The following is a 27,662-nucleotide window of genomic DNA, read 5'->3' as shown; positions in this document are numbered from 1 at the left end:
AAATAAAACTATACTTATAATGTTCAAATTTGGTACAAAGATTTTTTGTTTTATCCTCATGATCAGCATCTGCATTACTGCCATCACTTGCATTTTCAGAATTATCATTGGCACTCACAGGAGACTCAGTACTACTCACATTAATTTCACTGTCCAAACGTTCAAGCGCTTCATAATCATCAGCGTCGGCTACAGATAAATCACCGTTTGAATCATATTCTTCTTCTTGGTCACCTTCTACCACCGCCATTGAGGCATAAAACTTTGATACTGGTATTGACAATGTCCTTAATATTTATCATCTGAAATTACCAGAAAATAATAAATATATTAAAAAAATAGTCACATGAAAGGCCAGGTGGGGTCCTGGTGGACCCCACTGACATTTATTGCAATGTCACTCCCTAATCGTGTGAGATTTTTTGCTCAAATTTTATGAGTATAAAAAGTAGCCATCTTCAATAAAAGTCATGGGAGGCCAGGCTGTGAAAGTAAAAAATGGCTTAATGGCAACATTTTAAAAACATGCTGGGGTCCGCAGGGACCCCATTGGCCCACGAAGGGTTAACATAGACTTGCAAAAATTGCTCATTCCGAACTTCGTATGAGAGACGAAATAATAACAGTTAGGCGATGATCACCTGACATTTCATCTTACATCTTACCACAAAACGTCTAGCAGACCTACTATACCATGGTATAGAGAGGTCAAGCAACATACATCAAACTAATAGGAATATGAGAGGTTGCATGATCTCCCTTTATTTGTGGGAAACAAATCGTGAACAGAAAGCTCAAACATTTGGTATAAGCATAACCATAGAAAGGTGGATTAGGATTTCAGGAGGAAAGCACAACGGAGAACCATCATCGTTCAGGTCGCCCTTGTTTTACCACACCACTATAGGACCAGGAAGTAATCACAACGGTGGAAGCAGCACCCACAAGCAGTGCTTAAGCCATAAGGAACGAAGTGCACCTAGAATGAAGCACAAGAACAGTTGTGCGTAGTTCGAACTCGTCTGTGGGATTCAGTTTCCCAGCCACTCTAAAAGAAAAAAAAAAACAATTATCATAAAAGAATAAGGCTGTTCTCATGTGTTGAATAGTATAGTGAATTTTGTTTTACAACACTTAACCCGTCACGTCCCGACCACTTTCGCACCTCTGACACCCCCCAGTCCCAACCACTTTTGGAAAAAAAAATTTTTGGCTAAAACTTCCGCTTATGTTGAGAAACAAAGGAAAATCACAAAGAAAGTTCTTACCGTGGTCCGCAACCGGTCAGAACAGGTGAGGTCCCCCGCGCCAGGTATTCTATCATAGAGGTGTGAGGCGCTCACGTTTTCTATGGTAGGTAATTTTGGGGGAAACAACAAACAACACCTCTACATTTATTGAATTTGAACTAATAAACGATAAGAATAACAATAAAATGAATGTCAATGACATATGTATGAAAAATAAGCATTGTACCTTCACGCGAGCATAGCGAGTTTGGTCCGATTGGTAAAACGTTATGTGCTAAGTTTCTTGTTTCAGTCAACATATCATTTTTTCTACATGCATACTACTGTTTCAATGCCATTTTACCATTTTGTACTATATGTAAATCTTTTCAGCTGTTTTCATTCATTACGATGACATGTAGCATAAGTATAGCACACATATGCATACTCAGTGCACTCGCTACGACTCGTATTTCAACATACAACATTGTTTTATCACTTTCATAATATTTTCTTCTTTACATTGAACCTTTCCTCCACCACTATAAACGTTTTCAATTATTTATATTCATTACGAGGGCATTTAGCGAAATGCTAGCACATAATCTCGTAGCAAGCACACTCTCTAACACTCGTGTTTCCACTTTTACTTTATTTCTTCAATCACAATATACTTTACCACTTACAATTCACCCATTGACGCCCTATTCTGCACTATACATATTTACTGACATTTTTTATTCTAGTGAGCGTCAGAATATCGGATGAAAATACCCTCGCAATGAATGTTTCGACAAACATAATACTCATACACTTACATACTAATATTCCACTTATATTACACCTGTGTTCACTTGTAGACTCCTATTTACATATTGACGGGCCTTATTTATTCCACTGAGCGTCTGAATTTCGCATCAAAATACCCTCGCATGGTATGTTTCCACTTAGATAATATTCATACACTTACATAATAATTTTCCACTTATATTACACCCGTTTTCACTTCCATACTACTATTTACAGATCTACGGGCCTTATAATTACACTGAGAGTCTGTTTGTCGCATTTATTTCAGAGTATCAGCGTCCTATCGCATTTACACTTTATCAGAAGTGCAGGAGCGTGTGAAACTCACTGAAACATGGGTGAATACACAGACCCACGTCACATTGAACGCACTCATAGCGGGTGTCCTTTCTCTGAGTGGTGGGTCTCACGCGGGAATTGCTACACACGGGACACCTGCGCTGGGGCCTAGGTCTATTTGCTTGGGGAGGTATGGGAGTGGGGAAATGGTGGGTGGATAATCTCAGGGGAGGGTGGGCACCTGGGGCTGTGCGGGTGCGGTGTTGGGGCCTTTCAACCGCATATCTTGCAACAATCTCTCGTGTCAGCTCCCTCACAAACCTTCAGAGGTTTCCTGAACTCCTGTTGTCATGGCGTGAAGGTGGTGGCAATTCAGGGCAATAATGTCAAGCACGTGAAAGAATAGTTTTTTGTACCACTTCATCGTGGTCATGGCACACTCGACAGTGGATATCATGGAGTCTGACTGATCCACCAGGCGCATGTTGATATTATAATCAAGCACACACTCAGGTTTCCATACATGGCGCCTGTTCTCGCTCCGATAATCTACCGACTCTGTACGGTGCATCATGGGGCGGTGAACAGTGGACAAGAGGCGGACTTCTCTGTTGTGGTTCCACACAGTTGCAAGGATATTGTTTGCCTGGAAGAAGACAACCTCATTCCTGTCAAGTTTCCGCCCCACCTTGACCATGTGATGCCGGTTCACCTTGACGGTCCCACATATCCCCGTGTCATGCCTGTGTAGATATTGAGCGAAAAGAAGGCTAGTGTACCAATTGTCAAGGTAAAGGACGTGACCACGATGAAGATAGTCTTCTATCATTGTCTTTACCACTGCTCCCGACAGACCAATACTCCGATCTTCTATTATGTCTGTCTGTGCACCGGTGTACAAGACTGTCTTGCACATACCCAGTCCTGCAATCACACATAACAAAGATCTTGAACCCAGAACGGTGCCTTTTGCTGGGTATGTACTGCCGAAATGAAATATTGCCTCTCCACAACACGAGACTCGTCTATGACGAGGTCTCTATAGGGATAAAATGAGGAACGGAATGTCTGCCTTAGGTGATCAAAAACCAATCTAATTCGCCTCATCTTATTTGTGTCATTAGCATTTGCTGGATCATCAGTATTATAGAAATGGAGGCGGCTTAGAATTTGCTGAAACTGATTACGGCTCATTACTTGGCCAAATATTGGTGTAAGCATAATAGGGTCCCTTGTCCAGTATGCAGGAACTCGGTTCTTTCGTACAATACCCATCAAAAGTACCAAGGCCAAAAACAAAAACATTTCTGCAAGGGAGACTGGGTAATCATAGAGGATAGAATGCCTCCTCCTTGTGCCCTGTCTTTCACTCTCACGCCGCTGGCTGTTAGCAAACCTGTTTGTCTGATCCACTATTTCCTCCACAAAACCCTCACTGAAGAAAAGGTGGAAAAAATCCAGCCTGGTTGAATTAGGGTGAATACCGGGAGCAATGCATCTAACATGCCCCTGCTCAGTGAATGGGTGAATGAGGGGAGTAAAATCACTCCCATCCTCCCAATTCCAAGACACAAAATCCTCGTCCCAATCGTCCCCATCCTCGCCTTCATCAGGGTGGGGAGGAGATGATGGTGGGGGAGGTTGGGGAGGAGGAATGCATAGGGCTTTGCGACTCGCACTCCTCTTCCCTCTGCCCTTACCCTTCCCCTTTCCCTTACCCTTACGGCCTTGGGAAACATCAGGGGGCTGTGGGGAGGAAGCCCGGGAATATTGGGTAGCATAAGACGTGCTGGGGAGTGGCTCCTCCTCACCTCCCTGCTCCATCACCACACCACATGACTCACCACCCACCCTCACTGCCCCAAGTGATAAGCCCCGCCGCCTCACACCATCACGTGACTCACTCCCACCACTCTCACTTTCCACACTCCTCCCAACACTTTCCCTTTCACTCCCCACTCCCTTAACGCCACTTCCACCATCCCCAAATAAAACACTAGGCCCATACCTGTTAGAACGATGTGGTGTGCGCTCTGGGCCGTGATGAATAATAACCTCACGGCCGTACCACGTGGCAGCACGTCCCACGGCTATGTCCTCGTCCTCGTCCTCGTCTTCGTCCTCGAAATCGGGCTCCACGTCATGTAGGGGCTGGCTAGAGGATCTTGCATGTTGTTTTTGTGCAGCCTGACCCTCACCTGCGGCACGATAAGTCACGTAGAACCGCTTCCTGAGGGGCGTGTCTTCCTCATCACTGCTGCTGCTTTCCACATCCTCTGGTTGGACATAATCTTTGTCCATCTCCTCGTCATCGAGTGGTGAATCACCATCGCCAGTAAAGGCATCCAGGGCGGCTTGAATTTCCTCCTCTGAGAGACCTCTATGCGCCATGTCTGAGCAGGACCGTTGCTAACAGGTGAGTGACCGAGCCACAGGTGAGCACGGGTCACGCAGGGTCGCCGAGTGTCCCCGCCTGGTGGCAGGTAGGGGAAGGTCGTGCGACGCTACGTACCAAAAATCTCGAGCGAATTTTGAAAATTGTGGAAATTATGCGACTTGCAACTGCAAAACGTACCAGTACTTCAACGGGACTGGCAAATGCAAAATGTTGCAACGTATCCATACGTTGACGGGACGTCTCGGGTTAAATACTGTCCCACGTCGTAGTTATCAACTTGATTAGCTAATTTACAGTTAATAAAGATGGGTAACTGACTTCCGAACACCTATTAAGCTAACTGAATTGTAACGTTGATAATGTTGGCATAAAAATAAAAGATGAGAAACGCTTCATCAATACTAAATAAAAACAGCAGTCACAAAGATTTGAAAATTCTGTAGATTAGTTTCGGTAAGTTACAAAAAAGTTATTTACTGGCATCCACAGGCTGGTCACTTTGAGCAAATGGCAACTCAAGTCAGTGCTACCAACCGATCGTTCGACACAAAGCAAACCTCTCCAAAACTAAAGTCTTTCAGCAGAGATATTCACCAGATTTCATGACGTGTCTTTTGTCTTTGACTGTACACACACTTCTTATCAAAAGGCACAATTTGCTGTGAATTGTTTGGGTTCTAGAGGGGTATCTAGACTCAGTTTTATGTGACTACCTTGTTAATTTTTATTCTAGGCTCCGAAATCATAATGAATTACTTGCAAGTTATAGAGGATTTCGGCTAGTACTAAAGACGTTCCCATAGCATAACACCGATCTTCCTTACTAGCACAGTATTAACTAACTTCCAGAGTGGAAGTGCTGCAACCAAAAATCGGCAGCTTGCTGAAGGCCTATCCTGATACCCTGCAAATATTATACCTAGTATTTTCTGAGGTCTCCGGCAATTCAGATTTAAAAACGTTTAACTAAGTCCTTATTCCCTCACCTCCCTATTATACCAACTGCCACTCTCTCTCTCTCTCTAACCCCTTTATCTTCCCCCACAGGAAACTACGGAACAATCGAACCCGGATCCACAAAAACCTGTTCAGCGCCATGGTGGTTCAGGTTCTGGTCAGACTTATCCTCTACGCCGACCAAACCATCTCCAGGGGAGACTCCACCGGCCTCGCGTCAGGCATTCCACACGACAGACACGGCATCGATAATACGGTATGTAGAAATTTGGCAGGAATACTGGTAAGAAGCTAAGGTGGTGGATAGCTTAGTCTGTTGATCTTGTAGGTGTGTTGGTACACCGTATCGATAGTACGTTATGTAGCAGAATTGGTGGGACTACTGGTAGTAATACAAGTTTTTTTTTTTTTATGTGACCGACTCTGGGCATAGGCTTCACAGCCTGCTTTCAAGGGCCAGTAGTCCTCCTACGTACCGCAAACCTCTTCATGTCACCACTTCGTTGCTAACACCCAACATCCATACTGAATGCATACTAGGGCTGTCTCATACAGGACTGGTGTATTGGTATTAGCGGGGGTATTTTTACGACATGTCGGCTGGTCTTCTGGTAGATCAGTAAAGTCTGATTTTATGAAATTCAAATCCTTTAAACTGTTCCCTGCCCCAGTGGGATTTGAACCCGGGTCCGTTAGGACTGCAGGCCAACTCTCTACCAACTGTACTTGTAGACCATTAGTAGGTCGGGTGGCTATGTATGAGAATTAAAGAACATTAACAATATGTTAAATATGTATGTTGATATGTCTAGAAAATGGCAGGCATGCTGTGGGTTCTTCAGATAAGTAGGCACAAACTTACGATAGTAGGAACCGTCCTCACTTTTGGCACACCAAATAAAAGACACAGGATAAATATTATAGGAGGTAGGAACATGCGCAGGACTGTTGGTAGGTAGGTAAACACGTCAGCAAAGTCTGTTTGAACCAAATATCAATCATCACAACTATCTTGTCTCAGCCTGGATTAAAATTGGCGTGATTTCGAACAGGAAACCATTTTCCCCACCACCTAACCATCTCTTCCCCCACTCTTTCAAACGGTAATAATATCTGGTTAGCAAGAGCGCATAATGTTAGATTTGTTAGTAGGAAGTTATGTGGATATGTTGCAGTTGAGGTGGTAAGTATTTTTATGCTTAATATGGCACTTACATTTTCATTCACCGTAAGAGAACCGATGTCGTATTGAAGAAGTGAATCTCTCTCTCTCTCTCTCTCTCTCTCTCTCTCTCTCTCTGTCCTCTGGTTTAATCTCTCAAATGCCAGGGCGAGCCATGAGCATCTTATGCACTTTGTGTCTCAAAGTTTTATGTTTTCTCTCTTCAGTTTCCTCTCTCCTCACTTTCCTCTCTCACTTTCACATGCTGCCATCTCTCTCTCTCTCTCTCTCTCACACACACACACACACACACACACACACACATATATATATATATATATATATATATATATATATATATATATATATATATATATATATATATATATATATATATATATATATATATATATATATATATATATATATATATATATATATATATATATATATATATATATATTGTTACGGAACAGAGTGAGATAATGAACACTTCAAGTGAGAATACTAAAATCACTACTGTCCCGCAAAGTTCCAGGTTCAAAACAAAAGACTTAGGTAAAATTACAAGTTGAAATTTAATGCTCAAACTAATAACTAAACATTCAGGACTCATAAGGATAATGTAATGGCAAAATAGGTTACATATATGGTTAACTGCAATAGCCTCTATTAACACGAATTTAACAAGAACAAATTTATCTAAGCCCTGATAAATGAGAGAACCGTATAATGCTCAGTTAAAGTAAGATATAATATTATTACATATACAAATTATTACGAATACTGGCTGACATCAAAAACTCTACATGAATCACAAAAACTTTACCAGGCCTACGAATTAACGCCTTAGGCCATACAGTACAAGAAAAATGGTAACAACACTTATACTCAAATTATACAGCAGCTAGATGGCTAGAGACTTCCTGAGCACTCTCAAAAATAATAATACACTATACAGGGGAGGACAGAGATGTGAACAAAATGAGGAGTAGATCTAAGTGGCAACTAATGCAGAGACTGAGCTCATTACATAGGGGGCCGGCAGAGCTTGATTCAACTTGTAAGAAGGACGCGGAAATGAAGGCATAGGGGAGGAAGAGTTGACAGTCCTGCTCTGAACAACAGAAAGAACGACTTACTCTATTATAAGGGGGAGAAGGCGGGAGTGAGGTAGAACACGCAAGCCTGGTCACTATTGAAAACACGTGGCGAATCGTGATCAAACATACGGCATACTGTATATTAGAATTATACAAAGGATGATGAAATCATAGGCTATGTAACACTATATATATATATATATATATATATATATATATATATATATATTGTTACATAGCCTATGATTTCATCATCCTTTGTGTAATTCTAACGTACAGTATGCTGCATGTTTGATCACGAGCGTGTTCTACCTCACTCCTCCCCTCCTCCCTTATGGTAGAGTAAGTCGTTTTTTCTGTTGTTCAGAGGAGGATTGTCAACTCTTTGTCCCCATGGCTTCATTTGCGCGTCCTTCTTACAAGTTGTATCAAGCTCTGCCGGCCCCTATATAATGAGCTCAGTCTCTGCATTATTGCCACTTAGATCTACTCCTCATTTTGTTCACATCTCTGTCCTCCCCTGTACAGTTGTTATTATTGTGAGTGCTCAGGAAGTCTCCAACCATCTAGCAGGTGTGTAATTTGAGTATAACTGTTATTGCAATTTTTTTTTTGTACTGTGTAGCATAAGGTGTTAATTCTTAGGCCTAGTAAGGTTTTTGTGATTAATGTAAAGTTTCATGTCAGCCATTGTTCATAATATTTCGTATCTGTAATAATATATCTTGCATTCACTGAGTATTATCTGGTATTTCATTTTATCAGGGCTGACTTAGATAAATTTTTACTCTTGCTAATTTCGTGTTAATAGAGGCTATTGCAGTAAACCATATATTTAACCTGTTTTTTTGCCATTACATTATCCTTATGAGTCCTGAATGTTTTGTTGTTAGTTTGAGCATTAAACTTTACCTTGTAATTTTACCTAACTCTTTTGTTTTGAACCTGGAACTTTACGGGACAGTAGTGATTTTTAGTATTCTCACTTAAAGTGTACATTATCTTTCTCTGTTCCGTAACATAAATTTGGTGACCTCTTATCAGGATATTCAGGATATTATCATAAGGATACTGTTTGATATTTTGTGACTGTGATTTATTCATGATGTCTACTATTACTACTCTTGATGAAGCCAAAGATTTTTTTGTCAAATGTGCAAACAGTGTGTGATGTAGAAAACAGAACAAAGAATGAACTTAAGCTTGTTGCTCAACAATTGGGAATTGCTGTTCGCTCTCATCATTCTAAAGATCAAATTGTTGACATGATTAATGAAAACTTGTTTAATGTAACTCCTCCAAATGAGCAAACGCAGATTGAATTAGCTAAGTTACAGCTAGCCCTGCAGGAGGCTCGTGCTAGGAGGCTGAATTTCAGGCAAATGCTAAGGAGTCTGAGTTTCAGGCTCGTGTTAAGGAGGCTGAGGCACAAGTTGAAATTGCTAGGATTCAGGCAGACCATGAGTATCGCATGAAACAAGGTGGAACTGGATCATCTAGCTCTGATGATTTTGATATGGCTAAAAATGTTAAACTTGTCCCTCCTTTTAATGAATCTGATTTAACAAAGTATTTTCAGTTGTTTGAGAGGGTAGCTACAGGTTTTAATTGGCCCAAAAAGTATTGGCCAGTACTCCTTCAAACTGTTCTCACCTGTAAAGCTCAAGTAACTTATGCATCTTTGCCTCAGGATCAATCTGATAATTAGGATGTAGTTAAGAGCTTGATTCTTAAGGCCTATGAGCTTGTTCCTGAAGCCTATAGAGTAAAATTTAGGACAACTTATAAGCAAGATAAACAATCCCATGCCGAGTATGCAAAAATTAAAGAAGATCTGTTAGAGCAGTGGTTAAATTCTAAGAATGTGGATTCTGATTTTGACAAATTTAAGCAGATGATTTTGCTGGAGGACTTCAAAAGGTGTATTTATAAAGATGTAAGCCTATATCTTGATGAGAGAAGAATAGATAATTTGTCTGATGCTGCAGTTTTAGCTGATGAATATGTTCTCACTCACAAGAGATATTCTAAAGAAAAAGGGAAAGCTTAGAGTAAGTACGTTGCCTCTACTCAGAGTACAGGTAACAGGAAAGAGAATAAAGATGATGTTTCTCAGGAAGTAAATACCAGCTTCACCTCTAGATTTCAGAAAAGTAAATGTGCTAGGCTCTAATGTTAATTCTTCTGATGAAACTGTAATCTTACAAGGTGTAGGGAATAATTACTCCTCTGTCCCTCTGTGCAGAGTGAATTTAGAGTCTGGTTTTGTTAATGGTTCCGTTATGGTTGGGTTGGTTGAGACACTCCCAATGTCAGGTGTAACTTTCTTACTTGGAAATGATATTGGTGGAAGTCAAGTGTGTACATCTCCTCAGTTATCTAGTGGAGCCAGTGGCTGCGGCCCAGGATTGTGATGTCCCTGATGTGCTCCCTGCATGTGCTGTCACTAGGGATAAGTCTAAAGTTACTGGTGACTTAGAGGATAATGCTGATGATGATGTTATCCTAGCTGACACTTTTCTTGCTAATTTGGACCACTCACCAGATGAGGCAGTACCCAGTAGTGTTGATAATTTGTCTCGTCAAGAGTTGGTTGAGTTGCAGGTTGCTGACCCTTAGTTGAAAGGTCTGGCTAACTCTGCTTGCAGTGAGTCAGCTGGTGCTTCTACTTGTTATTATATAAAGTCAGGAGTACTTATGAGGAAGTCGAGACCCCCAACAGCATCAGCCGACTGTGAATGGGAGGTTGCACATCAAGTTGTCATCCCTCGTGTTTGTAGGCAGGATATCATTAGAGTGGCTCATGATTCCAGTTTGGCAGGACACCTTGGAGTGAGGAAGACTGTGGCACGCATTTTGAAACACTTCTACTGGCCAGGTATCTTCAGGGATGTTTCCTGGTATTGTAAGTCTTGTCACACCTGTCAAGTTGTGGGGAAGTGTAATCAGACCGAAAAGGTTGCGCCTCTAGTTCCCATTCCTCCTTTTGAGACGCCTTTCACCCGTGTGTTGGTGGATATTGTGGGCCCTCTTCCTAAGACTTCTTCAGGATTTTCTTATGTGTTGACCCTGATTGATATGGCTACTCGTTATCCTGAAGCCATTCCACTTAGAAATATCTCAGCAAAGAACGTGGTTAAGGAAATGCCAGGGTTCTTCACAAAGTTTGGTCTGCCCAAGGAGGTACAGTCCGACCGGGGAAGTAATTTCATGTCAAATGTTTTCAAGCAGTCTCTGAAAGAGTTGGGCATCACCCAGATCACGTCTTCAGCTTACCATCCCCAGACCCAAGGAGCGTTGGAGAGATATCATCAAACACTCAAATCGATGCTCAAGAAATACTGTTTGGAACATCAGAAAGACTGGGATAAAGGTCTTCCATTCGTTGTATTTGCCGCAAGAGAGAATCTCCAAATGAATCACTGGGCTTCTCACCTTTTTGAACTACTGTTTGGCCATGAAGTAAGAGGACCCTTAAGCTACTCAAGGAATGCTGGCTGTCGGAGGAAGATGACGTCAACCTGCTGGAGTATGTGATGAAGTTCAAAGAAAGGCTGTCCACTGCTTTACAGCTGACGAGAGAAAATTTAGGAGCTGCTCAGGAGAAGATGAAGACTTGGTATGATAAGAAGTCCAGGTTACGCCACTTTCAGCCAGGAGATCAGGTTTGATTCTGCTACCAGTGCATGGGCAACCTTTTCAAGCCAAGTTTAGTGGTCCTTATTTCGTGGAGAAGAAACTCAGTGATGTCAACTATGTCATCGCCACACCAGATCGTAGAAAGAACAAGCAACTTTGTCACATCAACATGCTATAGTTATATCACAGGCAGGACGAAAATAACCCAGTCTGTACTGTAGCTGTTCCACCCGAGTCTGCAAGTGAAGCTCTCCCATGCAGCATGAGCCTGAGTGATAGTTTGGGGAAGATTCTGATATCATGAATGATCTCCAGACTAAGCTTTCTCATCTAGCTCCCGAGGAAAGGCAGGAGTTTTCGGCATTACTGCAGGAGTACCCGCAAGTGTTCCGTGCCACTCCAGGAAGAACCACTGTGTTGATGCATGATGTCGATGTTGGAGACGCAAAGCCAATTAAACTGCCTCCTTACCCTTACCGTGTGAACCCAGTGAAAGTTCCTCTCATCCAGAAGGAGCTTGGCTACCTGTTGGACCACAAGATGATTGAGCCCTGTCAGAGCGAGTGGAGTTCTCCTGTCACTCTAGTCCCTAAGCCAGGTGGGTCACAGCGGCTTTGCATTGACTACAGACGTGTTAATCAGATAACCAAAACAGACACTTACCCTCTCCCTCACGTGGAAGATTGCATAGACAAGATCGGAAAGGCTAGGTACATAAGTAAGTTTGATTTGTTAAAGGGATACTGGCAAGTACCTATGACTGAACGTGCTAGGGAGATCTCATGTTTTGTAACACTAGGAAAGACTTTTGCATGTTCTGTAATGCCATGTGGTATGAAGAATGCACCAGCCACATTTCAGAAGCTCATGAATGTTGTAACAGAGGGTTTGGCAGGGTGTGTTGTTTATATTGATGATGTATTAATCTTCAGTGACAACTGGAAAGATCACCTATGCCATGTCAGTAAATTTCTTGAGCGTTTGGTTCAGGCTAATCTTGTAGCTAATTTATCAAAGTGTGAGTTTGGTCAAGCTAAAGTTCAGTACCTTGGGTATGTAATTGGTGATGGACATGTTGCACCACCAGCAGCTAAGGTTCAGGTTATAAGTGATCTTCCCAGACCTAAAAGTAGTAGGAAAGAGCTACAAAGATTTTTGGGAATGGTAGGTTATTACAGGAGATTTGTTCTTAACTTTTCAATTCTTGTATCACCACTTACAGACCTACTGAAAAGGGAGTTAAATTTGTCTGGACCGATAACTGTGAATCCTCTTTCAACAAACTTAAAGCTATTCTATTAAGTCAGCCAGTGCTCGCTACTCCAAATTTTGCTAAGCCTTTTAAGATGGCTGTTGATGCAAGTGACACAGGAGCTGGGGCTGTTTTGCTGCAAGAGGATGATCAGGGTATTGAACACCCTGTATCTTATTACAGTAAGAAGTTCACTCCACCTCAAAAGAACTACTCAACTATTGAGAAAGAGCTTTTGGCCTTGATTTTGGGTTTACAGCATTTTTCATTTTATTTGTGTTCTGGTTTTGACCCCATAGTCATTTATACCGATCATAACCCACTGAAATTCCTTAGTAAGTTTAAAGATAAAAATCAGAGATTGACAAGATGGAGTCTACTTCTTCAGGAGTATTCATTAGACATACATGTCAAGGGGAAAGAAAATGTTATTGCAGATTGCTTATCTAGACTTTAGACAGATTGTTTTAGAGTAATAAGAAATTTCCTTTGTAAATTTCTTTTTCTTTGTGGGGAGGTGTTACATAGCCTATGATTTCATCATCCTTTGTGTAATTCTAACGTACTGTATGCTGCATGTTTGATTACGAGCGTGTTCTACCTCACTCCCCCCCCTTCTCCCCTTATCGTAGAGTAAGTCGTTCTTTCTGTTGTTCAGAGCAGGATTGTCAACTCTTTGTCCCCATGGCTTCATTTGCGCGTCCTTCTTACAAGTTGTATCAAGCTCTGCCGGCCCCTATATAATGAGCTCAGTCTCTACATTAATTGCCACTTAGATCTACTCCTCATTTTGTTCACATCTCTGTCCTCCCCTGTACAGTTGTTATTATTGTGAGTGCTCAGGAAGTCTCCAACCATCTAGCAGGTGTGTAATTTGAGTATAACTGTTATTGCAATTTTTTTTTTGTACTGTGTAGCATAAGGTGTTAATTCTTAGGCCTAGTAAGGTTTTTGTGATTAATGTAAAGTTTCATGTCAGCCATTGTTCATAATATTTCGTATCTGTAATAATATATCTTGCATTCACTGAGTATTATCTGGTATTTCATTTTATCTGGGCTGACTTAGATAAATTTACTCATGCTAATTTCGTGTTAATAGAGGCTATTGCAGTAAACCATATATTTAACCTGTTTTTTGCCATTACATTATCCTTATGAGTCCTGAATGTTTTGTTGTTAGTTTGAGCATTAAACTTTACCTTGTAATTTTACCTAACTCTTTTGTTTTGAACCTGGAACTTTACGGGACAGTAGTGATTTTTAGTATTCTCACTTAAAGTGTACATTATCTTTCTCTGTTCCGTAACATAAATTTGGTGACCTCTTATCAGGATATTCAGGATATTATCATAAGGATACTGTTTGATATTTTGTGACTGTGATTTATTCATGATGTCTACTATTACTACTCTTGATGAAGCCAAAGATTTTTTGTCAAATGTGCAAACAGTGTGTGATGTAGAAAACAGAACAAAGAATGAACTTAAGCTTGTTGCTCAACAATTGGGAATTGCTGTTCGCTCTCATCATTCTAAAGATCAAATTGTTGACATGATTAATGAAAACTTGTTTAATGTAACTCCTCCAAATGAGCAAACGCAGATTGAATTAGCTAAGTTACAGCTAGCCCTGCAGGAGGCTCGTGCTAAGGAGGCTGAATTTCAGGCAAATGCTAAGGAGTCTGAGTTTCAGGCTCGTGTTAAGGAGGCTGAGGCACAAGTTGAAATTGCTAGGATTCAGGCAGACCATGAGTATCGCATGAAACAAGGTGGAACTGGATCATCTAGCTCTGATGATTTTGATATGGCTAAAAATGTTAAACTTGTCCCTCCTTTTAATGAATCTGATTTAACAAAGTATTTTCAGTTGTTTGAGAGGGTAGCTACAGGTTTTAATTGGCCCAAAAAGTATTGGCCAGTACTCCTTCAAACTGTTCTCACCTGTAAAGCTCAAGTAACTTATGCATCTTTGCCTCAGGATCAATCTGATAATTAGGATGTAGTTAAGAGCTTGATTCTTAAGGCCTATGAGCTTGTTCCTGAAGCCTATAGAGTAAAATTTAGGACAACTTATAAGCAAGATAAACAATCCCATGCCGAGTATGCAAAAATTAAAGAAGATCTGTTAGAGCAGTGGTTAAATTCTAAGAATGTGGATTCTGATTTTGACAAATTTAAGCAGATGATTTTGCTGGAGGACTTCAAAAGGTGTATTTATAAAGATGTAAGCCTATATCTTGATGAGAGAAGAATAGATAATTTGTCTGATGCTGCAGTTTTAGCTGATGAATATGTTCTCACTCACAAGAGATATTCTAAAGAAAAAGGGAAAGCTTAGAGTAAGTACGTTGCCTCTACTCAGAGTACAGGTAACAGGAAAGAGAATAAAGATGATGTTTCTCAGGAAGTAAATACCAGCTTCACCTCTAGATTTCAGAAAAGTAAATGTGCTAGGCTCTAATGTTAATTCTTCTGATGAAACTGTAATCTTACAAGGTGTAGGGAATAATTACTCCTCTGTCCCTCTGTGCAGAGTGAATTTAGAGTCTGGTTTTGTTAATGGTTCCGTTATGGTTGGGTTGGTTGAGACACTCCCAATGTCAGGTGTAACTTTCTTACTTGGAAATGATATTGGTGGAAGTCAAGTGTGTCCAGCTCCTCAGTTATCTAGTGAGCCAGTGGCTGCGGCCCAGGATTGTGATGTCCCTGATGTGCTCCCTGCATGTGCTGTCACTAGGGATAAGTCTAAAGTTACTGGTGACTTAGAGGATAATGCTGATGATGATGTTATCCTAGCTGACACTTTTCTTGCTAATTTGGACCACTCACCAGATGAGGCAGTACCCAGTAGTGTTGATAATTTGTCTCGTCAAGAGTTGGTTGAGTTGCAGGTTGCTGACCCTTAGTTGAAAGGTCTGGCTAACTCTGCTTGCAGTGAGTCAGCTGGTGCTTCTACTTGTTATTATATAAAGTCAGGAGTACTTATGAGGAAGTCGAGACCCCCAACAGCATCAGCCGACTGTGAATGGGAGGTTGCACATCAAGTTGTCATCCCTCGTGTTTGTAGGCAGGATATCATTAGAGTGGCTCATGATTCCAGTTTGGCAGGACACCTTGGAGTGAGGAAGACTGTGGCACGCATTTTGAAACACTTCTACTGGCCAGGTATCTTCAGGGATGTTTCCTGGTATTGTAAGTCTTGTCACACCTGTCAAGTTGTGGGAAGTGTAATCAGACCGAAAAGGTTGCACCTCTAGTTCCCATTCCTCCTTTTGAAGCGCCATTCACCCGTGTGTTGGTGGATATTGTGGGCCCCTCTTCCTAAGACTTCTTCAGGATTTTCTTATGTGTTGACCCTGATTGATATGGCTACTCGTTATCCTGAAGCCATTCCACTTAGAAATATCTCAGCAAAGAACGTGGTTAAGGAAATGCCAGGGTTCTTCACAAAGTTTGGTCTGCCCAAGGAGGTACAGTCCGACCGGGGAAGTAATTTCATGTCAAATGTTTTCAAGCAGTCTCTGAAAGAGTTGGGCATCACCCAGATCACGTCTTCAGCTTACCATCCCCAGACCCAAGGAGCGTTGGAGAGATATCATCAAACACTCAAATCGATGCTCAAGAAATACTGTTTGGAACATCAGAAAGACTGGGATAAAGGTCTTCCATTCGTTGTATTTGCCGCAAGAGAATCTCCAAATGAATCACTGGGCTTCTCACCTTTTGAACTACTGTTTGGCCATGAAGTAAGAGGACCCCTTAAGCTACTCAAGGAATGCTGGCTGTCGGAGGAAGATGACGTCAACCTGCTGGAGTATGTGATGAAGTTCAAAGAAAGGCTGTCCACTGCTTTACAGCTGACGAGAGAAAATTTAGGAGCTGCTCAGGAGAAGATGAAGACTTGGTATGATAAGAAGTCCAGGTTACGCCACTTTCAGCCAGGAGATCAGGTTTTGATTCTGCTACCAGTGCATGGGCAACCTTTTCAAGCCAAGTTTAGTGGTCCTTATTTCGTGGAGAAGAAACTCAGTGATGTCAACTATGTCATCGCCACACCAGATCGTAGAAAGAACAAGCAACTTTGTCACATCAACATGCTATAGTTATATCACAGGCGGGACGAAAATAACCCAGTCTGCACTGTAGCTGTTCCACCCGAGTCTGCAAGTGAATTTCTCCCAAGCAGCATGAGCCTGAGTGATAGTTTGGGGAAGAATCCTGATATCATGAATGATCTCCAGACTAAGCTTTCTCATCTAGCTCCCGAGGAAAGGCAGGAGTTTTCGGCATTACTGCAGGAGTACCCGCAAGTGTTCCGTGCCACTCCAGGAAGAACCACTGTGTTGATGCATGATGTCGATGTTGGAGACGCAAAGCCAATTAAACTGCCTCCTTACCGTGTGAACCCAGTGAAAGTTCCTCTCATCCAGAAGGAGCTTGGCTACCTGTTGGACCACAAGATGATTGAGCCCTGTCAGAGCGAGTGGAGTTCTCCTGTCACTCTAGTCCCTAAGCCAGGTGGGTCACAGCGGCTTTGCATTGACTACAGACGTGTTAATCAGATAACCAAAACAGACACTTACCCTCTCCCTCACGTGGAAGATTGCATAGACAAGATCGGAAAGGCTAGGTACATAAGTAAGTTTGATTTGTTAAAGGGATACTGGCAAGTACCTATGACTGAACGTGCTAGGGAGATCTCATGTTTTGTAACACTAGGAAAGACTTTTGCATGTTCTGTAATGCCATGTGGTATGAAGAATGCACCAGCCACATTTCAGAAGCTCATGAATGTTGTAACAGAGGGTTTGGCAGGGTGTGTTGTTTATATTGATGATGTATTAATCTTCAGTGACAACTGGAAAGATCACCTATGCCATGTCAGTAAATTTCTTGAGCGTTTGGTTCAGGCTAATCTTGTAGCTAATTTATCAAAGTGTGAGTTTGGTCAAGCTAAAGTTCAGTACCTTGGGTATGTAATTGGTGATGGACATGTTGCACCACCAGCAGCTAAGGTTCAGGTTATAAGTGATCTTCCCAGACCTAAAAGTAGGAAAGAGCTGCAAAGATTTTTGGGAATGGTAGGTTATTACAGGAGATTTGTTCTTAACTTTTCAATTCTTGTATCACCACTTACAGACCTACTGAAAAGGGAGTTAAATTTGTCTGGACCGATAACTGTGAATCCTCTTTCAACAAACTTAAAGCTATTCTATTAAGTCAGCCAGTGCTCGCTACTCCAAATTTTGCTAAGCCTTTTAAGATGGCTGTTGATGCAAGTGACACAGGAGCTGGGGCTGTTTTGCTGCAAGAGGATGATCAGGGTATTGAACACCCTGTATCTTATTACAGTAAGAAGTTCACTCCACCTCAAAAGAACTACTCAACTATTGAGAAAGAGCTTTTGGCCTTGATTTTGGGTTTACAGCATTTTTCATTTTATTTGTGTTCTGGTTTTGACCCCATAGTCATTTATACCGATCATAACCCACTGAAATTCCTTAGTAAGTTTAAAGATAAAAATCAGAGACTGACAAGATGGAGTCTACTTCTTCAGGAGTATTCATTAGACATACATGTCAAGGGGAAAAAAAAATGTTATTGCAGATTGCTTATCTAGACTTTAGAAAGATTGTTTTAAAGTAATAAGAAATTTCCTTTGTAAATTTCTTTTTCTTTGTATGGAGGTGTTACATAGCCTATGATTTCATCATCCTTTGTGTAATTCTAACGTACTGTATGCTGCATGTTTGATTACGAGCGTGTTCTACCTCACTCCCCCCCCTTCTCCCCTTATCGTAGAGTAAGTCGTTCTTTCTGTTGTTCAGAGCAGGATTGTCAACTCTTTGTCCCCATGGCTTCATTTGCGCGTCCTTCTTACAAGTTGTATCAAGCTCTGCCGGCCCCTATATAATGAGCTCAGTCTCTACATTAATTGCCACTTAGATCTACTCCTCATTTTGTTCACATCTCTGTCCTCCCCTGTACAGTTGTTATTATTGTGAGTGCTCAGGAAGTCTCCAACCATCTAGCAGCTATGTAATTTGAGTATAAGTGTTATTGCATTTTTTCTTGTACTGTGTAGCGTAAGGTGTTAATTCTTAGGCCTAGTAAGGTTTTTGTGATTCATGTGTTTCGGGTGTCAGCCCTTATGAATAATATTTTGGATCTGTAATAATATATCTTGCATTCACTGAGTATTATCTGGTCTTTCATTTTATCAGGGCTGACTTAGATAAATTTACTCATGCTAATTTCGTGCTAATAGAGGCTATTGCAGTTAACTATATATTTAACCTGTTTTTTGCCATTACATTATTCTTATGAGTCCTGAATGATTTGTTGTTAGTTTGAGCATTAAACTTTAACTTGTAATTTTACCTAACTCTTTTGTTTTGAACCTGGAACTTTACGGGACAGTAGTGATTTTTAGTATTCTCACTTAAAGTGTACATTATCCTTCTCTGTTCCGTAACAATATATATATATATATATATATATATATATATATATATATATATATATATATATATATATATATATATATATATATATATATATATAATAGAGAGCTAGAGAGATATAGATATGTTTATAAACTGACCACAAGGGAAAAGAAAAATTAGACAATAAGGCCTTTCATATATTACAATCTTCAGAGTGACAGTGAGGCATGAGGCTAGAGCCAGAAGTCTTAAAAACACATCAGCGCAGGGAGGGCCACAGAGAACAAAAAAAGAACCTGACAGTCTAACATATCATGACCTATCACCTCACCACAGCTGAACTTACATCCTAACATTGGAGGCCTATACAAAGAATGTCAGTATGAAGGATACTAGTTAACAATTAATTCGGTTAACAGTTTATGAAATTAATATTGGTCGTAGGTTATTGTTAATTTATTCTCATATTTGCCAGAAACTATGCAACATTCAGCTATATTTCTCTCATCAAAGCTTTTCTACCATGGTAGCATCTTAGAAACTAGTCATCGCATATGTTCATCATTTGGAAGGTTTGTTTTGGATTTAGCATATACAGTATATACATACATACCGTACGTATTTACACACACACACACACACACACACACACACATACAGTATATATATATATATATATATATATATATATATATATATATATATATATATATATATATATATATATATATATATATATATATATATATAATCCGGACCTCCTTTCCCTCCCTAGGGCAGGGTGAGTAGCACGTTGTCTTTAGAAGAATCTTCATTAGAAGAAAGGTTGCTGGTTCCTTGAAAGCAGTGATAAGTAACAGGGAAGTGAGCATGGAAGTGAAAAAGTTACTACATGACAGTATTGTGATACCAACTCTAACGTATGGAAGTGAAGATTGGACCTTGTTGGAGGAACAGAAGTCAAGAGTGAGAGCTGTGGAAATGAGTTATTTGAGAGGAGCATGTGGAGTCACATGGAGAGACAGGTTGACCAATGAGGAAGTGAAGGATCGTTGTGGTGTGTATTTGGATGTGATAGGAAGTGTTAGGAGAAACACACTGAGGTGGTTTGACCGTGTGGAGAGGATGGAGAGCGAGAGACTAACGAGGAGAGTGAATGTGAGTGAGGTGGAGGGTGGGAGAGGGTGCGGGAGGCCAACGATGAAATGGAGGGATGGAGTGGAGAGGTGTATGAGAGAGGGGTGTGTGAGCTGGGAGCAGGGCAGTGAAATGGAGAGCGACAGGGCGACATGGAGTTGAATTGTTTGTGGCCACCCCTTTCGGTATTAAGGCGTCTGACAATAGATAGATAGACACTAAGCAATTATTTTGCTGGCTGTTCTCCTGTAAACTGCGAGGATAACTGTTAGATGCTGAAAACTGAGTCCCGTTTTATAGTATTTAGATTATTCTAGAATGTTCTAAACAATGGTAAACTATACTAGAACGTCCCAAACTGTTCTAGAAAGTTCTAAACAGTTCTAAAATCTTCTTTGGAAGTATATAAAGTTATAAAAAATCTGTGTAAAGATTAAGAAAGTGATCAAACTTGCTTGTGGTATCGTTAAATATACTGAAATCCATTTTTTGATTTGGGGTGTCTTTTTTTTTTTTTTTTTATACTGAGAGGAATAAAGGCTTTTTTCTTTGTTTTTAAACAAAAGTTCATCAATTTATGATACAGGTTACCTTTGATTTGAAAAAATAATAACTAATATATATATATATATATATATATATATATATATCTATATATATATATATATATATATATAGATATATAGATATATATATATACTGTGTATATCATCAGCCATTTCAAGGCCACTGCTGAACAAAGACCTCCCTCTACCCAGTCTGTCTTTCTGAAAATACTTTCTCGGCGTGCTGTAAAAAAATTTGGTGAAATTGGATCTCCCTGTCATAAGCCATTCTCGGTCTTATTTGTTTTTTTCCATCTCTTTTTGTGATTTTAGTATAGCAGTTCCTCTTGATATTTATCTTCAAGCAGTTTTAAATGTTCCAATCTACTTGTTCCCACAATGAATTTATAATTATTTTTCTCCACTAAGTAGAGAGCTTTTTGGTAATCAACCAAACCTGTGCACAGTGGCTCATTATATTCTGTATTTTTCTCAGTTATTAGACGCATTGTGTGTAGATGATCAGTAGTTAAATTCCCGCTTCGGAATCCTGCCTGTTTACGAGGTTGGTGTTCCTCCAGATTTGTTGTTATTCTATTCGTAAGGACTTCAGTGAAGAGTTCATAAATAACTGGTAATAAGCTAAATGGTCAATACTGACTAAGATCTTTTGAGTGGCCATTTTTGTAAAGCAAAATAACTGCTGTTTTACACCATGTTTGGGGAATTTTCTTCCTCATTATGCACTCAATAAAAGTGGGCGACCCTTTTTGTACTTCTACTTGTGCATCCGACAGTAAATCTGATAATATTACATATTCTCCTGGGGCCTTCCCTCTTTATATACTTATAAGAGAAATGTTTACATCGTTTGGAGTTACCTCAGGTAGTTTGCTAGTGTCAGTTGAAATGTTTGCCATTGGTATTGTTATCTTTAATGCATAGAGTTCTTTGAAAAATTCATCACCTCTCATCTCCATCCTATCTCTGCATTCAATGACTTCATCGTTTTTGTCTTTCAGCGATATACTGTAATTAGCTGCTTTGCTAGTGCCATTTTGCGGAGATGAAATGGTGATAGATTTTGCTAAAATGTTTAACATGACATTGATGAACATACTTTTTCACAATAGAACAGAAGGGATTGGCCTGGAGAAGTCCAAATGGAGAAACAAATAATGAAATCGACTTTTATATAGCAGTTAAGAATAACGCGATAATATATGTCACTGTTACCAAAGTCAATAGAGGATGTGACCGCAGAATGGTGGGATGCACAGCCAGATTCAATTTCAGAAGTGAAAGAAAGAAGCTGATTAAAAATATAACGATATTCCCCCCAAAAGTAAGCGAACACAAAGCAGCCTTTCAGTAAGAAGCAACGAACATTTCAGGCTCTAAGTTATGTTGAGTGTGACATTGGTGAGTTGAATGATAGGCGTATAAAAGTAATAGGAGAATCAGTGGAGGTAGAAGGGAAAGCTAATACAAACAAATCCAACAAGTATTCAAAAATTACCCTCGAGGTCATGAAACGATGAAAGGAGACGAAAGTAAAAACAAAGAAAGGTAAGGCAGAAAGAACGGAATTAAATAAATTTATCGTCTAGAGACAGAGGGAAGAAAAAAGAAAGAAAAACAAGTATCAGATCAGAGAAACCATCAAAAGAGGTAAAAGACTGAAACAGGTTCGAAGAAATATATATATATATATATATATATATATATATATATATATATATATAGAGAGAGAGAGAGAGAGAGAGAGAGAGAGAGAGAGAGAGAGAGAGAGATATACTGTATATAGATAGATAGATAAATAAATAGATATAAAACTAGAGAGAGAGAGAGAGAGAGAGAGAGAGATGGGGAGAGAGAGAGAGGTTTTTATTTTGTAAATGTCATTCGTATCATGTTCGAAATTATAAATATCTTCTTGACTCCGATATAATCGTAAAATAAAGTAGTAAATAATAGAAGCTCTGGAGCCTTTCATATTTTTCTAAATGTCATATTCATCTTTTAAGATAGACATACACTGCAATAATTAATATAAATGAAAATTTTAACATACTATACCGAAAATAAATCTGTCAAGAAAGACGTGCCGCACAGACTCAATATTATCCTACATAATTATTATTAAAGCATGCCGAGGAGTTGGCTTATATGACCGCATGATCAAAACGGAAACCCTCAAGGGAAATAAAAAACCTACACTGCTGACTGTGTTTGCCAACGTCTTCACTCTCGAAGTTATAATAATGCGGCCGACCGTTTTTCTTTTTCTTTTTTATAAGAAGTACTGAATGGAAGACTTGGTATTTGTCCTGAATATTATGTATTAGGCCAATTTTGATGAGCCAGGAGAAAATGACAGGGGATGCCTGTTGAAGATTAAGTGTAAGAATAGGATTTTATAATTCATATTATAATTATGAAGAACTGCATAGATACTCATGAGGCACAGAGACTTTGGTGAATATTAATGGAAAGTCTGATGCTCTGGCTGTTGGGAGAAAGATTCTTGGCTGAGTCACTGACATTGGAGTCGAGTGAGGATTTGACTGTGGTATGCAAGGTGAAAATGAAAGGGTCATGGAAAATGAAAGGCGAACAAGGTGTTTGGAATGAAAGATAAAAAGCAGAAAACTAAAAATAAAAGCAGTGACAAATGAATATCAGTAAAAGATTGACAAGGAATGAAGGTCAGATAATTAGGAATGGATGAATGCAGAAAATGTGAGGGGAACACACAAAAAGAGATTGACATGAAATACTGACGTTTGTGTGGTTTAAAATGCTGTCGTTTAGTTAGAAAGAACTAGTACCATATAATGTACAAGTAGGAAAAGAAGCAGTGAAAGAGACAAGAAATCGACGGAATGGATGCAAGATAGGAATTCATGGGGAAGGCGGTGGCTAAATCGGTAGAGAGGCGGCCTGCAGTCCTAATGGACCCAGGATTGAATCCCAGCAGGGGCAGGGAACAGTTTAAGGATTTGAATTTCCTGAAAGCAGACTTACCTGATCTACCAGATGACCCGCCGACATGTCGCAAAAATACCCCCGCTAATACCAATACATCAGTCCTGTATGTGACAGTCCTAGCATGTATTCAGTATGGATGGTGGGTGTTAGCGTCCAAGTGCTGACATGTGGAGGTGTAGGAGGACTACTGGGCCTTGGGATAGACCACTGCCCCCAAGAAATAGGCCCTGAAGCCTTTGCCTACAGTCGGACACGTAAAAAAAAAAAGTGAGTGAAAAAATAATGTGTTGAGTGCACAAGGCGCTTTATAAGGCTGCTTAAGAGGAAATAGAAGGAAGTACTTGTATATGAATGTATGGGGAATATGACCATAATATTCTGAGAACACAAAACTGCTTTGCCCAGAAGCATTGGAATGAATGTAGGGAAAGTGGAGAAATAATATGGATAAAAGGGAAAGAATGCTAGTAAATATAAATGAAAAAGGGAACAGAATCTGAAAGGATAATGCAAATATATTCTAGATGAGCCAAGCGACACCAGTAAATTGAAAAAGGACTAGTTTTACTGTATTTAGAAGTAAAGGTGATAAGGTGGCCGAATTAAGTAAAAAAAAAAAGTGGGTTATGTTTGCTAAGTGTTGTAGGTAGAGAGAATGATGTAAAAGGTAAGACATACATCATCATCATCATCATCATCATCCGAAACTTTTTTCCCACCCTAGGGCAGGGTGAGGTGTAGCAATGCCCAGACAGCCCAAATTTGCCCAATCCAATGGGCCACACTTCCATTCACTCATCATTCAAACCCCCGGAATCCTGGCTCTATCGGATACGCCAAAAACGTTCACCACGTTCTGTAGCTTAACATAAATGTATCCGATAGAGTCATTCCAGACGCTGCCACGTTAAAAAGGGGTCCCAAATCCCTGATCATGCGCTTCTCCTCACAACATTCATCCAGCCAGCTTGATCTCTTGTCAGTTCCCTAGCCTCACCGACTTCCAAACCTCTCTTCCTCACACACTCATCCACCATATCTCTCCAACTTCTCATTGGCCTACCTTGCCTCCTTCCTCCTTCAAATTCACTCAGATATACCTTTTTTCACCACTCTGTTGTTATCCATTTTCACCACATGTCCATACCATCTCAGTACACTCTCTTTGATTCTGGTGTCCACAGACTTCCTTACTCCACATCTTTGACGAATCACATTATTTCGTATCCTATCCACCCTCTGTACCCCACATACATTCCTCAGCAGTCCCATCTCCACTGCTCTTACTCCTGACTTTCCATTTTCAAGCCACACCATAGTCTCACAGCCATATGTTAAAGTTGGTACTAGCACTTCCTCATGTAAAGCCTCGTGCAGCTGCAACACTCAAGCCTCTGTTTCTTATCAAGGCCTTCATTGCACAAGCTACTTTTCTTCCTTGTGTCACTCTGCTTTCAACTTCTTTTGCACATTTTCCTATTTTTCTATCACTGTGTCCAGGTATTTGGACTCTCTCACCAATTCCAGTCTCTCTCCATTCATTGTAACATCACATCACCTTCGCTCTCAATAACCATCCCTTTACTCTTTCCTACATTTACTTTCAAGGCACGACACTCACAGACCTCAGCAAAACTCTGCACTAGCCTAGCAAGTTCTCGTCCAGTACTTGCAAGCAGTACTGCATCATCAGCATACAACAAATTTGAGACATTCCATCCATCACCATTCATTACCAAAGCCATCCCCCTCTCCATTAGTCGTGTTTTTACTTCTTTCATCACCCGATCCGTATATATATTGAACAACCATGGGGACATCACACAGCCTTGTCGCACGCCCACACCGATCATGAACCATTCATTTAGATGCCCATTTACCCTTACACATGCTTCACTACAATCATAAAATCTCTTGACAGCACCTAGCAGCTTACCATCTACACCGTACATGAGCAAAACTTTCACAATCCTTCTCTGTCTTCTTTGTCGTATGCTTTTTCCAGATCCATGAATACCATAAACACCTTATGGTCCTTCTCACAAGCCTTCGATGCTATCTGTCTTACTGCTAATATTTGATCCACACATCCTCTGCCACTCCTAAAGCCACCCTGTTCATCACTCACTAGGATTTCTGAGAGATCTCTTACTTTCTCTATAATAATTCTTCCATATACGTTCCCTGCCACACTCAATAAACTTATGCCACGATAATTCTTGCATTTACTTCGTTCACTTTTATTTTTGTAATGGAGTACAATCACACCCTTTTTCCACTCTGCAGGCACAGTTTCACTCATCCATGCCTTCCTACATAACTCCAACAAGCACTTCATTCCACTTTCTCCACTACACTTAAGCATCTCTGCATACACCTCATCAACCCCAGCTGCTTTCCCATTTTTCAGCCATTTCACAGCACTCTTCAGCTGTGCGGGTGTCACGTCTCCTGGCACTGCATTCCTTCTCTGCACCCGCCCCCCCAACCAATCATGTTTACAGCAGCTGTGCTTTCTCTATTCCCATTCATCAGCCTTTTAAAACATTCTTTCCATCTAATCCTTACTTAATCCCCATGGGGTAATAAGCTGCCAGGTACGTCCTTCACTCAATCACATTTCTTTCTGCTTTCACTTTTACATTCATGCACCTCTTTCCAGAATAACTTCCTATTTTCAGAGTAGTTCACATTCATTTTTCTCCGCTGATCATCATTTACCTCCTTTTTTTTTTCCTCTTCACTAGTCTCTTTACATGGTTCTTACTCTGAATATATTCAGTTCTTTTATCAACTGAATCCTTGTCCTGTAACCACTTTAGCCACTTCTTCCTCTTTTCCTCCATTGCTCTCTGAACCTCGTCATCCCACCATGCCGTACCTTTCTTCTTTGTTGTTACTCTTGCCACACCACACACCACTTTAGCATTCCTAACTAAGCAATTTCACAGGCTGTCAAGATCCATTTCATTCCAGTTCACTGATTCTAACTCCTCCTCTACTTTGGTCCAGGAATCATCTGCCATTTCTTTCATCCTCAGCTTCCCATCTTTCAGTCTTTCTCCTTGATTGCTCCTCTCTCTCCTGATCCACCTCACTCCTCTCAGCTTGATCTTGCATACCACAATCGTATGATCTGACAGATCTCCACATCGTCCTCTCACGGCCCTCGTATCAGCAGCCATTCCCATCATTGACCTCTCTGCGAGGACGTAATCAATCAGGCTTCTTTCAGCATGATCGCTGTTCCCTCAATACCATGTATATGTATGTGCATCTTTGTGTTTGAGATATTAGTTACAAATGCGCAACCTCCTCTCCTGAAACATATTCTTTAGTCTCTTCCCATTATCATTTTCTCCTGGTAATCCAAAACAACCCATTATGTCATCCTCAGGACCAATGCCTACTCTTCCATTCATATCCCCCATTACGATCACCTTGTAGCTCCTAAGCATTTCTCCCGCTACTTCATCCAGCTCATCCCAAAACCTGTCTTTCTTTCTCACTCCTGTCCTCACACGGTTCATATGCTACAATTACTGCCACTTTCACCTTCTCAAACTTGAACTTGACATACATACACCTCGAGCTGACACATTTGTAGTCTCTCATTCCACTCTGTCACACCTCATTCATCAACAAAGCAACTCCTTCCTTGCATCTTCCTCGCCCATTCACTCCCGATCTTACACATTTCACACCTCCCACTC

General features: G+C 40.4%; 1 protein-coding gene across 1 annotated transcript in view; it reads left to right on the top strand.

Moving 5' to 3' along the window:
• Positions 1 to 27,662, top strand: part of LOC145398034 (PDF receptor-like) — a 516,837-nt gene that overhangs the window by 424,062 nt on the left and 65,113 nt on the right. The window contains exon 6 of the mRNA XM_080270999.1: positions 5,764 to 5,929. Coding sequence (XP_080127125.1) covers positions 5,764 to 5,929 — 166 coding nt within the window. The remainder of the gene's footprint in view (positions 1 to 5,763; positions 5,930 to 27,662) is intronic.

Source organism: Coenobita brevimanus, chromosome 5 (genome assembly GCF_032717465.1).
Source record: "Coenobita brevimanus isolate Jiangsu-jjx chromosome 5, ASM3271746v2, whole genome shotgun sequence".
NCBI lineage: Eukaryota > Metazoa > Arthropoda > Malacostraca > Decapoda > Coenobitidae > Coenobita > Coenobita brevimanus.
Note: the sequence above shows the minus strand (reverse complement) of the source record. Positions and strands in the feature narration are given on the sequence as shown.